The sequence below is a fragment of the Erinaceus europaeus genome, chromosome 6 (genome assembly GCF_950295315.1).
Source record: "Erinaceus europaeus chromosome 6, mEriEur2.1, whole genome shotgun sequence".
Taxonomy (NCBI): Eukaryota; Metazoa; Chordata; class Mammalia; order Eulipotyphla; family Erinaceidae; genus Erinaceus; species Erinaceus europaeus.
The window spans coordinates 25,323,999-25,340,475 of record NC_080167.1 but is presented as its reverse complement, the minus strand read 5'-3'; the positions used below and the strand labels follow the sequence as shown (position 1 = coordinate 25,340,475).

Below are 16,477 nucleotides of genomic sequence, written 5' to 3'. Positions count from 1 at the left end.
AGAATTCAAGACTATACCGATTCCACACCAGAGATTCAAGTGACATTTAGAAACTATATATAAAAGCCTAATTTTTTTTCCACTTGGAAGCATCGGCTAGTGGAAATATTGTATCTGACATTTTGAAGGGATCAAAATGTCAATAACAGATTATAGTGAGAAAGAACACTCCCATAGAAAGGAATTATAGCTGATGTCACTAAATACAGAAAGAGTGAGGGATGATTGCTAGTCTAGTTAACCCGAATTATAGGGTCTGGGCAAGGAAAGGAGTGCAGTGGATGTAGAAAAAGGGATTAGGAGCAAAAATAATAGAAGATCTTGTCAATCGTGCTGAAAATATATCAATGTGTACAGGAAGTTCTAGTCTCAGAAAGTTTTAAAGCAAAGACTTGATGTGTGATCACAGTTTACAATAGCAATATAACTATGGCAACAGCTGGAAGAAACAGATTGGAGGGGGAAAATGCTTGGAGGTAGGAGGACAGTAGGGAGGCTTTGGTGGTGCTGGTGGGGGATGTGAGTTCTAGAACAAGGAAAATGGATTCTAAGAGATGTGAGAAATTTTATAGAATATAACAAAAAAGCTAAGTGTGATCATCAATAAAATTGAAGACACATTTATAACAAACTACACTTCTTGTCAACATCAAAAAAGAGTACAGAAACAAAAATTTTGAGACAGTTAAATCTAACCCCCTGCAGTTGATCCAGATCACAGTTTCTTCTCTGTCAGTCCATAAAATGCTTGAACATTACAGATTGAATATGAACTTGGTATATTTTAATTGTACTGTGTCTAGATCATTAGTCTAAATAATATTTTTTAAACATTAAGGATTATTTGCCAGTAAAATATTTTAGGTTTAGGGTAGGGGAAGATAGACTAATGGTTATGCAAAGAGACTCTCATGCCTGAGGTACCAAAGTCACAAGTTCAATCCCCCACACCATGATAAACCAGAGCTGGTCAGTGCTTTCGTCAAAAATAAACTAACAAATAAATAAGTAAATAAATAAATAGGTTTAGATTGTTTAATTAGAACTGGTATGAGGATGTGAAAAGGATGAAAGTCTCATATGAATAATATGAAAAATTGTTATATAAACACACCTAATGAATTCTACATGTATACAATTTTAAAGAGACCAGCACGCCTTCGTTCATAGCTTCTGATAATTTATCATTTGAACACATAATTAGAATTTGACTGCCCTCTAGTGGTTTGCTTTAAATGTCGCGTTCTGGTACAGTGTATATTAAAATTTTAATCCCTATGTGATCTGTCAACTGTGTGTGTCCACTCTGCCAAGATCTGTAGTGTTTTAATATAAAATTAATGGAACATGGTATTTTATCGGGTTTTGTCTTTATCTTGTTCATTAAAGGCATAATTCCTAAATTTCTTCTTCCTTGAGCACCAGCAGCCTTGATAAAGTTTGTTGGGAATCTTTCCTTTTCTCTTCTTTTCTTACCTGAGCACTGCTCAGATAATACCTGGGACATCTCTCATGCAAATACATGTATTATTACTATTACTATTAATATTAATACTATTACTGTTACTATTGGTGTGCCAAGGTATTGTGCTTATTCCATCTCTCCTGTGACATTTTAAAATTATTTCAGTTTATTTTTTGCCACTAAGTTTATCATTGAGTCATTATTTTACTGCTTCTAGTGGTCAATTTTGTGCCTTGATAGGGGCAAGAGACAGAGACAGGTAGAGAGGGTTAGAGAAACAGAGAAGCGTAAGCACCTGCAGCACTTCTGTACTGCTCATGAAACTTCTCTTTGTGAGGACTGAGACTTGTGCTTGGGTCCTCAAACACGGTAACATACGCATTCTACCAGGTGAACTACCACCTGGTTCCTACTTTATATTTAATGTCAATTAAATATAACATACTAGGAGTCGGGCAGTAGTGCAGTGGGTTAAGTGCACGTGGCGCAAAGCTGCAAGGACTGGCATAAGGATCCCGGTTCGAGCCCCGGTTCCGCACCTGCCGGGGAGTCGCTTCACAAGTGGTGAAGCAGGTCTGCAGGTGTCTTTCTCTCCCCCTCTCTGTCTTCCCCTCCTCTCTCCATTTCTCTCTGTCCTATCCAACATCAACAACAACAACAATAACTACAGCAACAATAAAACAACAAGGGCAACAAAAGGAAATAAATATTAAACTAAATAAATATAACACATGAGCTAGAATTAGATACTAAGATACATGAATATAGAATGTTTAAAATTACGCAGAGCATAAGACATACAGATATCTTTTTTTTTTGCCCCCAGGGTGATCACTGTGGCTCAGTACCCACACTAAGAATCCACTGCTCTTAGTGGCCATTACCCCTGACCACCACCATTTTATTGGATAGGACAGAAAGAAGTTGAGAGAGGAGGGGGAGGGAGAGAGCGATACACTTGCAGACCTGCTTCACAGCTTCCCCTGCAAGCTGGGAGTTTGGGGCTCCAATCCGGATCCTTGCACTTAGTATGTTGGGTGCTTAACTGGGTGTGCCACTGACCAGCCTCTAACATACAACTGTCACTGACTGGGACTGACTGTTAGCTATTTTCCTGGCTATTTGTGTTCAGGACTCTGAAGAGACTTTTGTCCCTAGATTTGATTTAGTAGGTAATTAGAGATTACTTACTTCATTTGCTGATACTACAGGGTATGCAAAGAAATCCGTTATAGATTGCTTGAGTCTTTAAAAACAAATCCCATAGAACTAAATTTTCATTAGTACTATTTTATTAAGGAAAGTGTTAAGCCATTATTTCTTTAAAGCATGACTGCAAGCTACTCTAAAGTAATATATATATATATATGTATATATATGTATATATATACATATATACATATATACATATACATATACATACATATATATGTATATTAGTGCAAACCAGGGTTGGAGCCAAATGGTAGCAGATTCAGTAGAACACACACAATCCTGTGTAAGGACCCAGGTTCAAGCCCCTGGTCTCCACCTTCAGGTGGAATGTTTCACCAGCAGTGCAGTGTAGTGTTACACATGTCTCTCCTTCTGTCTCTTTACAGTGTTCCTGTAGATGTATGGGATAGCGGGGAAGTTCTACCTCTTGTCATCATGTTGAGAAAGTCAGTTATTACCATTCTTAGCTGTTTATAGCCTTTCCCTTGCTCTCTTTCTACCTTCCTCTCCCCCAGTATTCAATTCCTGACTGCTTCTTCCTTCTCTCTCAGTCATTTAATGCCATTCAGTCTTTATGTAAAAAAGTTTAGATCTCTTTCATTGTCTTCTTCCTATACAAAAGCTCACATGCTAAAGTTCTTCTCAACTTCTACCAAACCTCCAGGAAACACTTGTATTTCTTTCTATCGAAAGACAGTTACTTTCTAGAAAGGAGATACTTCCTTACTTTTACTATCACTACGATTTAATAACCAGCCTCTTCAACTGAAGTCACTGTGCTTTCTTCTTCACCTAGTTGGTTTCAATAGACTCTAACTAACCATCTATGTTACATATACATGCTACGTGTATATCAGCAGCTTAATAAAATATGAACAAAGATAATAATAGTATCATCATTACCATCGCTGCAGGCTTCACTGCTAACATTTTTTGACCCTTCTCTTTCAGTCTCCCATCCACTGATCACCAGAATCTCTTTGAATTCACAGCTGCCAGAACTGAAGTGTGTAGCAGCACAGGGGAAAGGTTCCGAATCTTCCGAGCTGAGAAGACCTATGCTGTGAAGGCAGGGAGGTGGTATTTTGAATTTGAGGCTGTCACTTCGGGGGACATGAGAGTTGGCTGGAGCAGACCGGGTTGTCAACCTGATCAGGAACTTGGCTCAGATGAATGTGCCTTTGCTTTTGATGGCTTCAAGGTGAGTAAGCTTTATTGTGTGCTTAACACCGAAGTTTACAGGTTCCAGATGTTTAGGCTGATGTAGACCTGGCATCTATGGCTGAGTTTCTTTTGCACTCCTTGTGTTGGCATAGTCTCTCCCTCTCTACTTCTCCTTCTCTCTGTGTTTTAATTTAAAAAAAAAGTTTACCTGGAGTAGTGAAGCTCCTATAATAACAATATATATATGCACTTGACTTGAAGCTTTTTTGGGTTTAGGTTTTGGTATATACTAAAATACTTCTAGGTTTCTATTTTATTAAGTATGAATGCTATTAGCTCCCAAAAAAAACAGAATTTTAGTTTGAAGTAGTTGAAAAATAGATTGCTATGTTTAGTGATAAATACATTTCCAACTATATTCTGTACTAATTTTTCTTCTTATTTGGGGGATCAAAGAAAAAAAAAAACCTATATGCTGGGACTCATTCATTGTAGTGAGACAAATAAACTTTCAATAAGATGTAGTTTTTCCTTTAATTGGAAGAAAATAGAGTTAGTTTTTTTCTTAGTTATGCCAAATTTTATACTATTTTAAGGAATATTTTTCTTTATTTTTTTGGAACCAGGCAGAAATTGAGAGGGGAGGGTAGATACAGAGTTTAGAAAGAGAGAGAGAGAGAGCCCTATAGCACTGCTTTATTGCTTGTGAGGCTTCCCCCTCCAGGGAGGGACCAGGGGCTTGAACCTGGGTCCTTGCACAATGTAATGTGTGTACCGTATAAGGTGTACCACTGCCTGGCCTCTTTTACTATGTTTTTTAAGCTCAAAATAATTACATGGAATTTGTATCCCTATCAAGATTCAGGAATTTACAGTCTCATTATCGCTTAGGACTTTGCAGTAGATTGATGAGCTGGTCAGATATCTTCCTCCTTTGGTGGAAATAGAAGGTATTTCTGAGAGTCATATAGGAGTGGTGAGTGAGTACTGTTCTCTTGGTGTTCTTTGTGACAAATGACTCTTCTGTGCCTAGGCCCAGCGGTGGCACCAAGGCAATGAGCACTATGGGCGTTCTTGGCAAGCAGGCGATGTTGTGGGGTGTATGGTTGACATGACAGAACATACCATGATGTTCACGCTGAACGGTGAAATCCTTCTTGATGATTCAGGTTCTGAACTGGCTTTCAAGGACTTTGATGTCGGTGATGGTAAGTATTTGCATTCTGTGTTATTTTAAGGTTTGCAGCACACAATGAAGCTATTTGTTTTTAATGCTTTATAACCAACCATCTTTGTTTAAGGGTGAACAGTCAGATCTTCAACTGTAATTTGTGAAGCTGCCCTCTAGCTTATTTGCTCAGACACCCTTGAAATTGCTTTAGCAGAAACACTAGCTTTACTGTTTAGGATATGAATAAGGCAGAGATTACTGCTATGTGTATGAATAAGAAAATAAATGGTAGGCAAAAGGATAGTTTTCCGTAAGTGTTAGCTTCTCATTTAGAACTTGCCTATTTATGGCTAATAACCTTTCTGTTCATCATTTTACACAAATCAAATGACAATCTACCATGTCTCTGGTCTTCTGTGGGTTGCTGAGAGGACAAAGATGAATTAATCTTTGTCTCATCTTTATGTAGATTTATATCAGGGAAAGTCAACACTTTCACAATTTCTGATCAATGACTAAGTCTTACAATAAAGAAATGCAGAAAAGCCTATGGGAGGCCAGCGATTTGAACTCTGCCTATGAGCCTCTAATATGACTGTGAGTGGATTGTCAATGAAAGATGAAGGGCCTATGTGACGGAAACTGTACATTGCTAAGAGTATGAATTCATATAAGGTAACCAGTAGGAAATGGAAACATTTGAATGTACACTAATTTAAATAAAATCAAGTTAACAATGACGTTTCTGGTGATAATTACAGCTTTTCAAGTGCTCAGTAGCAATCCTATTAGACAACAGGGGCACAGAAAATTTACACCATCACAGAAAGTTCTGTTGGATAATTTTCATTAAAGTATTTCATAAATATTACATAAACCTTTTTAAAATTTTATTTTGGTGCCAGGGTTGAACCTAAGAGCTCACACATGCTCAGTGTCACTATTGAGTAGTTTCTCTGGACCAACTTTTCATTTTTTTATTTTATAGGTATAGAGGCATAGACACACACACACAGAGAGCAGTGGGGTGGGAGAGGGAGAGGGAGATGGAAAGGTAGAGGGAGATGGAAAGGGAGAGGGAGAGAGAGAGAGAGGAGAATTCCCATGATGTCAACCTTGGTGCTCTCATGTGATACTAGGACTGAGAGATTAGTAAAGTGTGATTTCTTTTTTTAAAATTTTATTAGTGATTTAATACTGATTTACAGAATTATATGTCAACTGAGGTATAATTCCACACCATTCCCATCAACAGAGTTCTGAATCTTCAGTCTCCCCACTACAAGCCCCACTACATTTCCCCTAAGGTTGTAGACATAGGCCAACCATCATTTCTACAACTATCTGTCTACATTTATCCATAATACCCCCCCCCTTTTCTTCCAGATCCAATCCTCCCTTTTCCTTCAAGCCACTCATGACAACACTACTACCTCCATATGTCCCTCTCCTTTTCTTCTCCTCTCTCTGGGTGTTGATGGAGCTGGAGTTCAGAGCCCTCTTATCTTCTTCCTCCTATCACTTCTCCCCTACTGGGTGTATAGATCAAGGTTGTTTTGGGGGTGCAGAAGGTAGGAGTTTTGGCTTCTGTAATTGCTTTTCCACTGGATTTGGTCATTGGCACATCAATCCATATCCCCAGCTTGTTTCTATCTTTCCCTAGTGGGCCAGAGCTCTAGAAAGGCAAGGTTCTAGGACACACTGGTGAGGTCATCTGCTCAGAGAAGTCAGGATGGAATCATGGTAGCACATGCAACTTGGTGTCTGGAAGGTGACAGGACATAAAGTGAGACAGAAATAGTTAATGAACAGAAACCAAAAAGTAGGAACAGAGCAGATGATCTTAGAGTCCATGTTAGGCATGTTCCTAGGGGCACATAAATATGGTTGCTTTTACTTGAGTTTGAGAGCTAACTTAAAGTTGGATTAAAATATTGTTTGAGAAAATGGTGTCAGAGTAGTGAAAAGGGCTAGAAAGTTGGATTAGGGCAGTGAGTAGCTCCCATTCTTGAAAAAAATTCTGTGGATAGAATTAACTGTTTACCTCTATCCATGTGACCCAATGTGTATGTATATATATATATATATATATATATATATATATATATATAATTTATCACTGGAGCCTGTGTAATCTTTGAGTCCCTATTAGTCTGAGCTCACAGCTCCATGGTCACATCTGGGAACATTGCAGGCTGCACTCATATCAGGACTAGTCTTCTTCGAGTGACGGGGCAGGCTACCCCAATCTCTCTTCGGAGACTGGGGCTGTCCCTACCATCGCTGCTTTATGGTGAGGGCAAGATCTTGGGAGGACCTACAAGGTGGCTTATGATGACGTTCTGATGTAAGTGACCAGTGGTGGTGGAGAGAGGGATTCATTAGAGGTCTAGGCCCATCATATTTGTATGGGAATCCAAAGATTCCTTAAGTAAGGTCCTAGATTATAAGATGGTATGATATTGACCAAAGGGGGCATTATTAAGTGATCCAGTATCTTGCCCTTATCCAACTTTGTAGTCCTCTCTTTATCTGATGACCTTAGAATTTCTCCCAGTTGTTTAAACATTGAGTGTTATTTGTTGAACTCAAGCAGAATGAGGTTTTGGGGGTCTGTCTTCTTTGGGCCTTTCTGATAAACTGCCAAGCTAATTTGGCCTAAGTCCAGTTGATTAGAGAATTTATAATGGACTTCAACTAGGTTTTCAGGTTTATTCGATCTAAGTTGTTGGGATATTGTGCAGATGCAGTCATATCTGCCATGTTGTCCCCTCAGGCTACTGCTAGTTCCCGCCAGAGTTGGGACATTCTCGGAGTGCCTGTTTCGCCATGTTGTGCCCTCAGGGCATTGTCTATTTCACCACGATATTTGGAGTGCTTTGGTCACTCCTCCCCCTTCCCATTATCTCGAAAGCTGCTCCTATAAAAGCCCTTCTTCTTCTGCACCTCGCTCTCTTGCCAGCGCTTCACTTCAATGTTCAGACGCAGGAAAGGTTACTGCGTGAGGCGGCCATTTTCGCTACCTCCACGTGGCCCAACCTGTTTCTCTAGCACCCAACTCTGAGGTGCCAGCGCAAATAAAGATTTGTGTTCCCTCTTCGCTCAGGACCTCCTCTCTCTTCTCCGCGGCCCACACAACAACACTAAAGTCTAATCAGGATGACTGAGCACTTTAACTTAGACTTATATAATTTCCCCTTGCTTATGGATACACCTGTACCCAGTACCCTAATAAGGTGATTTTTCTTCTAGCCCTTAAGCATATCACTTTAAATTTTAAATTGAGCTACCTTTTTTTTTTCAGACTGACTGTTGGCTCTGTCCTGTTACTCTAATATATTTTGGTTTGGATTTTATGATATTTCTCAGTTAATACTTCTGTCATTCTGCCAATTTGTCATTTATCTCAGAGAGTTAGCCAGCTCATTATCTGCACTAAGTTTTACACTCATTAGTTCACTGAGTTTTTGAGCAGGTATGGCCATCATTTTGCATGCATAACTTTTCAAAACTAATTAGAAATTTTCATTTTTAAAACTTAGTTTTTTTTATTCTGAGCACGTGTGTCACTGGATGGTGAAACTTGACGCTAATCTTGCAGCATCACCTGGCTTCTTTCCCATGAGTACCCTTGAGAGTATCAGCATATCAGGAGGAAAGTGGGAGAGGGACAGTTTTCTTTGTTATTTGGCCTCTCACTGCTATGGATCTGACCTGAACTTTTAGCTCCCATCCCCACTCCCTGCCCCCAGGATTAACTTTGAGGATCAGTGCCAGCACTACAAATGTACTGCACCTAGCAACCTTTTTTTTTTCTTTTTCTATTTTTATTTGACAGAACAGAGAAAAATTTAGGGAAAGGGAAGATAGAGAGGGAGAGGGAAAGATAGATGCCTGCATACCTTCCTCACAGCTCATGAAGTGTCTCTTCTGCAGGTGGGTAGCGGGGGGCTTGAACCTGCGTCCTTGTGCATGGTGCTATGTGTACTTAACCGGGTGTGCCATTGGCTGGTCCTAATTTTAGCCTTTCAACTGCTTACTATCTAACCGTGTTTGCATAGTATGTTTCCTTTTCTAGAAGTTAAAGAATTCACTGCTTCTGTGAGTTCTGTTTAATTTACACAACATAGATACACAGAATTATGCTAGCATTTAAACAGTGAAGAATGTCCTTCTGGATTATTTCTGGCACATAACAAGTGTTAATGTTCCAACACTACCACAATATCAAGCCACTATTCCAGTGATGAGTTACCCTCGTGGTGATGGCGGCACATTCATATAGACAACATTCATTTTACGTTTCATATGTTTTCTGAGGTAGAAATGTTAAGTTTTAAAAATCATTTGAGACACCTCGATTATAGTGTTAACAGAACATTCTGATGAATTATATGGAAGTATCATGGTTCATATTGGTGGGCTTATTTTTGGAGGTGTTGGGGAGGTGTCCTTGTAGACTATAAGGCAGACTGTATGTTCTATGCAGCTCCATGGTCATTAACTATTAATTTCATAGGGGTCAATCATTATTATATAGATTCTGTTTTAGAAATGACTTCAGTGTTTATTTATAGCTGACTCTTACGTGCTTTTTGAGGGGGTAATGAAATCACCCCATTCTCTCCCAACTCACATTACACATCTTCCTACAAAGTACAAAAAAAAAAAAAAAAACCTCAATGGAATTGCTCTGAATATAGCTGTAATTGCAGGTCCCCCATGAATTTCTTTTTTTCTTTCTTTTTCCCCCTATGGGGTTATTTCTGGGACTTGGTGCCTGCACTTCGAAGCCACTGCTCCTAGAGGCCATTTTTCTCATTTTTTTTTTTTGCCCTTGTTATTGTTGTCATTGCTGTTGTTGTTGTTGGGTAGGACAGAGAGAAATTGAGAGAGATGGGGAGACGGAGAGGGGGGGAGAAGGATAGACACCTGCAGACCTGCTGCACCACCTATGAAGCTAGGGGCTTGAACTGGGATCCTTATGCTGTCCTTGTGTTTCATGCCATGTGTGCTTAACCCTTAGTGCTACCATCCAACCCCCGCCCCATGAATTTCTTAAGTTACTCAACACTACTGAGACACCTAGGACTCAAAACATGCTTGAAAAAAACATTATTTTAAACCAGAAAAGTTTTTAACAGAATTACATAGTATAGGAATAGAATATTTAAAAAATTAGTACCGTATTTTCTTTTTTTTTAAAGATTTTATTTACTTATTCATGAAGATAGAAGAAGAGAGAGAGAAAGAACCAGATATCACTCTGATACATGCACTGCCAGGGATTGAACTCTGAACCTCATGCTTGAGAATCCAGTGCTTTAATTCACTGTGCCACCTCCCAGACCACAGTGCTATATTTTCAAACTGTTTAATACCTATCTTGTCTATATGTCTTCATCTTGCTTAATTTTATTTGTTGATTTATTTTGCCATTTCTAGTATTCCTTCTTATTGCTGCAGACAGGTATTTATGTATACATTGACTGTTAAATCAATTAAGACAATTCTGTGGCAAGGTGGGAGGGAAGCACATGAAATATATAAGTATATATACTTGCCAATATATATGTATATACATGTATACATATGTATATACGCATACACATGCACATAGAATAGGCTCCTGTCTGGTCAACTTGGTAAATAGCATGATTAAATATACTTTAATCTTTCTCCTTTTTGCAAATTTACACAAGTGAAATACTATGACCGATAGAAGTTGTCTATAGGTAACATCAAAAAGAAAGTCACAAAAGTCTTTAAAATTCTAGTTAGGGTCATCCAGTTAAATGAAGGCAAAAATATGGCCTCCCATTTAATTTCATCTGAAATAATTTGAAATAATTTGGTCCATAAAATAATTTGGTCCATAAAAATATATGTAAGTTTTATTTATTTATTTATTTATTTATTTATTTATTTATTTATTTATTTATTTTAAAAGGGAGACATTAACAGAACCATAGGATAGGAGGGGTACAACTCCACACAATTCCCACCACCAGATCTCTTTATCCCATCCTATCCCCTATAGACTGTCTCTGTATTCTTCTAGTGGGATAGGGCTCTGGGGAGGTGAGATTCCTGGATACATTGGTGAGGTCACCTGTCCTGGGAAATCAGGATGAAATCATGGTAGCATCTGCCACTTGGTGGCGGAAAAGTGGTAAGATATAGAGCAGGGTAAGTTATTTAATAATCAGGAACCTAAAGGTAAGAATAGAGCAGAGAGAACTAAGGATCTTTGTGTGGAAAGAAGCTGGAAGTCTATTTTAGGTATATTACAAGGGGCCCATGACGTTAGTAGTTTTTGCCTGAGCCTAATAGCTAACTTGCAAGTATTATCCAGGAAGATAGTATCAGAGTTGAGAAAAGGATTAGACAGCTGGATTAGGACAGAGAGTAGCTCCCAAATATGAGAAAAGCATATAAATAGCATTAAGTCTAGACCCCATCGATCTGACCTAAGGTCCATATCTATTCATATTTAGCACAAGAGCTTGTGTAACCACCATGAGAATCTTTTTCATAGTCATTGTGCTATATAGCCCTGCCCTGGATTTCATACATGTCACTAAATGACAGAAAGATGGGTATTTGGGATGGTTTAGATCTTATGTAAACTAATACCATATCAAAAACCATTCTTCTGAAATATACATCCATCAAATGGTGTGTTACAATATTTCAAGTAAATATATAAAGAGAGTCTTTTAAGTGCAGACTGACAGTTCTATATTCTTATTTATTTTTATTTTTTCAAAAGGCAGGAGGATAACATCAACAATAGAAAGAAGGCTATCACTTTCCTCTTTTCCCCCTAGAAATTTCTTTTATTCCCTGTCTAAAGCTATGCAGTCATTTGTAATTACAAAAATATTATTGTTTTCTTCAATAGAAATGAATGACATATAGTCTCTCAGCACCAGGGATTTAGTTGTTTATTGTGTCTTTAATTAGCAGATAGAGAAACAAAAGTACCCGATTTGATGATAATAAACAATATGGGTTTGATTGTAATCACTAGGGTAATAGAACCTGAGGACCCTAAGACAATCTTATTTACACAAGAGCTGACAGTTTGAAAAGCTGCAGTGTAATGAGGATTCTACACAACACAAGAGATGGATCCACAAGTTACTGTGTCGTTTGGGATGGTTTAGATCTTATGTAAACTAACACCATATCAAAAACCATCCTTCTAAAATATATATCCATCAAATGGTGTGTTACGATATTTCAAGTAAATATATAAAGAGAGTCTTTTCAGTGCAGACTGACAGTTCTATATTTTTATTTATTTTTATTTTTTCAAAAGGCAAGTAATCAATAGATAAAATAATCCATTCACCATATGGCATCATTTTAAATGACTTTCTTCCTTGTATTAAATCGAGGATGTAATTAGTTCTTCAAACTCTTAGTAACACAAGATTCTGTCTATGTGAGTAAATGAAGAGTGGTACTAGATTGATAGTGGCTTAAGTGTAGAGGGGGCAATGAATTCGTTTGCTAAGGCTGCCATTACAAATTATGGTAGACTGACTGGTTTAAACAATGTAAGTTTATTTCTCATAGCTCAGGAGATGGGAAGTCAAGATTAAGATGTCGGCATGTTTTGGTGTCTTCCAGAGTCTCTCTTTGGCTTGCAAATGGTTGCTTTCTTACTTTGTGCTCACATGACCTTTGCTCTGCACATGTGCAGACCTAGTCCTTCTTCATCTTCTTAGACAGAGCTGAATCATGTTGGACTATGGCTTCACTTTTGTTCTGTCATTTAACCTAAACTACCTCTTCAGAGTATTTGAAAATAATAACTGGGCAAGTCTTTATATAACATCCAGCATATAGGGTAGGAGTGTGACTCTTCCTTCTGTTCAGTTGAAGTAATTCAGATTTATGTTTATATTTCACTCAGTATCAGCTATATTTATTTGCTTTTGCCATTTGATTTGGGTTATAAATGTAGAGAAATTACAAAGCCTGAAACCATATGTTCTTAGAAGAAGCTGGTAGGCTTGTGATCTGCTCTCCCATTTTTTTCATTTTACTTCCAGCTACAGATTTCTCACCTTCATTTCACCCATACCCCCACTCTTCCATCATTATGAGTGCCAGTTCCTTTGCTGAACTTGCATGATCATCATACACCCTCCTGCTCTGGAGCAGGGAGACTCTTCGGTTAGAAAAAGTTGAATTTTGCTGATGCTTTCTGCCTCTTTCTGGAGGAAGCAGTATAGCTAAAAGTTGCAGCTACTGTTTTAAGAGATTTACGAACAAGGTGGTTCTCTGGCCTTGACCCAAGCAACCTATTTTTTTAAATTTATTTTATTTATTTATTCCCTTTGTTGCCCTTGTTGTTTTTATTGTTGTAGTTATTATTGTTGTTGTCATTGTTGGATAGGACAGAGAGAAATGGAGAGAGGAGGGGAAGTCAGAGAGGAGGAGAGAAAGATAGACACCTATAGACCTGCTTCACCGCCTGTGAAGCGACTCTCCCGCCTGTGGGGAGCCGGGGCTCGAACCGGGATCCTTATGCCGGTCCTTGTGCTTTGTGCCACCTGCGCTTAACCCGCTGTGCTACAGCCCGACTCCCCCAAGCAACCTATTAAGAAAGACACGTAGACCTACTTCACCACTTGTGAAGCAGCCCCCCTGCAGGTGGGGAAGCTGGGGGCTCAAATCTGGATCCTTATGCCTGTCCTTGTGCTTTGCACCTGTCCTAGATAGACACCTGCAGACCTGCTTCACCATTTGTTAAGTGACACCCCCTACAGGTGGGGAGCTGGAGCTCGAACCGGGATCCTTGCCCTGGTCCTTGTGCTTTCTTCGCGCCATGTGTAATTACTGTGCTACTGCCGGGCCCCTGGAAAACGATTCCTACCTCACTAGGAATGGTTGACAATTATTGCTGAGTGTAGCTTTTGGACAACTCAGTAAATATTGGATAATGAAATGAATGGTTGAAGGTTTCTTAACTCTTATCACTAACTTGCTCTAAAGTATGAGATAGTTTAAATTTACTTATTGATTTAATAATGATCAACAAGAACATAGGATAAGAAGGGTACAATTCCACATAATTCCCATCACCTGAGTTCTGTATCCCATCCCCTCCATTAGATGCTTTCCTATTCTTTATCTCTCTGGGAGCACGGACCCAGGATCATTATGGGGTGCAGAAAGTAGAAGGTCTGGCTCCTGTAATTGTTTCTCTGCTGGATATGAGCACTGGCAGGTCAATCCATACTCCCAGCCCATTTCTATCTTTCCCTATTGGGGCAGAGCTCTGGAGAGGTGGGGTTCCAGGGTACATTAGTGACTTCGTCTGCCCAGGGAAGTCAGGTTAACATCAGCATAGCATCTTCAATTTAGTATCTGAAAAAAGCATTAAGATATAAAGCAGAACATATTGTTTAGTAATCAAGAACCTAAAGGTAGGAATATAGCAGATGAGCTTTGAAGTCTCCATTTTGGAAAAAGCTAGTAGGTCTATTTTAGGTATATTCCAAGGGGTCCATGACTTTACTAATTGTTTCCTGAGCCTGAGAACTCACATGCAGGTGGACCACAGCTATTGTCTGGGGAGATGGTGTCAGAGTTGGAACTAGGACTAGAAAGCTTGATCTGGGCAGAGAGTAGCTCCCAAATATGGGGAAAGTGTATGAATATTGTTAACTGTAAATCCCATCAATTTGCTCTGGGGCCCATATAAAAACAGGAGCCTGTGTAACCTCTACATCCCTGTAGGTCTGAGCTCACATTTTCTGGTCATAGGTAGGAACATTATAGGCCACATTTACTGCAGGACCTGTCTTCCTCCAGTGGCACAGTATGTTGACCCTTGGGAGAGTGAGGCAGTCCCTACCTAGCATTGATGATCCACATTGAGGGCAAGGTCCTGTAGAGGCCCACAAGAGGGTCCACTGTGCTGTTCCTGATGGAGATGACCAGTGACAATGGAGAGAGGGATCTGTTAGAGGCCTATCATCTTGTCAGACAAAGGAAGAACTACAAAAGCTGGATAAGGGCAAAAGACTGGCATACTTTAGTGATGGTTCTTCTGGTCACTACCAGACCACCCCATCATCTGGGGCCCTAGTGGGAACCTTTGGATTCTTACATAGTTTAATTTTTTATTAGTGATTTAATATTGATTTACAAAATTATAAGATAGCAGGGATATAATTCCACACCTTTACCATTACCAGAGTTCCGTATCCTCATTCCCTCCACTGGAAACCACATTGTTCTCCCAAGATCACAGATGGGGGTTATTATTTCTGTAACTATCTGTATTTATATATATTTGCCCATTTTTCTTTCTTATTTATTTATTTTTTATTATTTTCATTTATTTATTCCTTTTTGTTGCCCTTGTTTTATTGTTGTAGTTATTATAGTTGTCATTGTTGTTGTTGGGTAGGACAGAGAGAAATGGAGAGAGGAGGGCAAGAAAGAGAGGGGGAGAGAAATATAGACACCTGCAGACCTACTTCACCACCTGTGAAACGACTCCCCTGCAGGGGGGGCTCGAGCCGCGATACTTACGCCCGTCCTTGCACTTTGCGCCATGTGCGCTTAACCTGCTGCACTACCACCCAACTCCCATTTGCCCATTTTTCTAAGGTCCTGCCTTCTCTTCCTTTCTAAGCCACACCTCCTATTTCTGAGTGTCCTTCCCTTTGTTTTTGTTTGTTTGTTTTTTTCCTTTTCTCTCTCTTGATCCTGATGGAATTGAAGTTCAAAGTCGTCTGGTCATCTTCCCCTAATATTTAACCCTCTGGGAGTATCAACCAAAATTCTTTATGGGGTGCAGAAAGTGGGAGTTCTGGCTCCTGTAATTGCTTCTCCACTGGACATGGATGTTGACAGATGACCCCCGGCCTGTTTCTATCTTTCTGTAGTAGGCTAGGGCTCTGGAAAGGTGAGGTCCTCTGCTCAGGGAGTTCAGAATGAAATCATGGCAGCATAACATCATGGTGGCTGAAATGGTAGTTTGATTTTTAAATAATGTTTTTAAATGTACTATTTACTTACTTATTTATTTATTTTATTTATTTTTACCAGAGCAATGCTCATCTCTGGCTTATGGTGGTATGGGGGACTGAACCTGGGACTTCAGAGTCTCACGCATGAGAGTCTCTTTGCATAGCCGTTATGCTGTCTATCCTCGCCCAATTTTAATGACAGAGAGAGGTACGAAGATAAATATAGACAGAGAAAGAGACTAGAGCATTGCTTAGCTCTGCTGGTATGGGAGATTAAGCCTAAGACTTTGTAGCTTCACACATGAAAGTGTTTTTGTATAGCCATTATGCTATCTTCTCTGTTCAATAGTTTAATTTTATTAGCAGAATTTCTGTTACCAAACTCATTATACACTAACAATGAGTACTTGATCAGCAGTAATCTGAGCATGCTCATGGTACTGTCCACATAACTCACATGTCTTT

General features: G+C 39.2%; 1 protein-coding gene across 3 annotated transcripts in view; it reads left to right on the top strand.

Annotated features, from left to right (window-relative positions):
* RYR2 (ryanodine receptor 2) overlaps positions 1 to 16,477 on the top strand; it is an 820,963-nt gene that overhangs the window by 561,637 nt on the left and 242,849 nt on the right. For all 3 annotated transcript variants that reach the window (XM_060191940.1, XM_060191939.1, XM_060191938.1), the window contains 2 exons: positions 3,673 to 3,881; positions 4,878 to 5,052. In XM_060191940.1, coding sequence (XP_060047923.1) covers positions 3,673 to 3,881; positions 4,878 to 5,052 — 384 coding nt within the window. The remainder of the gene's footprint in view (positions 1 to 3,672; positions 3,882 to 4,877; positions 5,053 to 16,477) is intronic.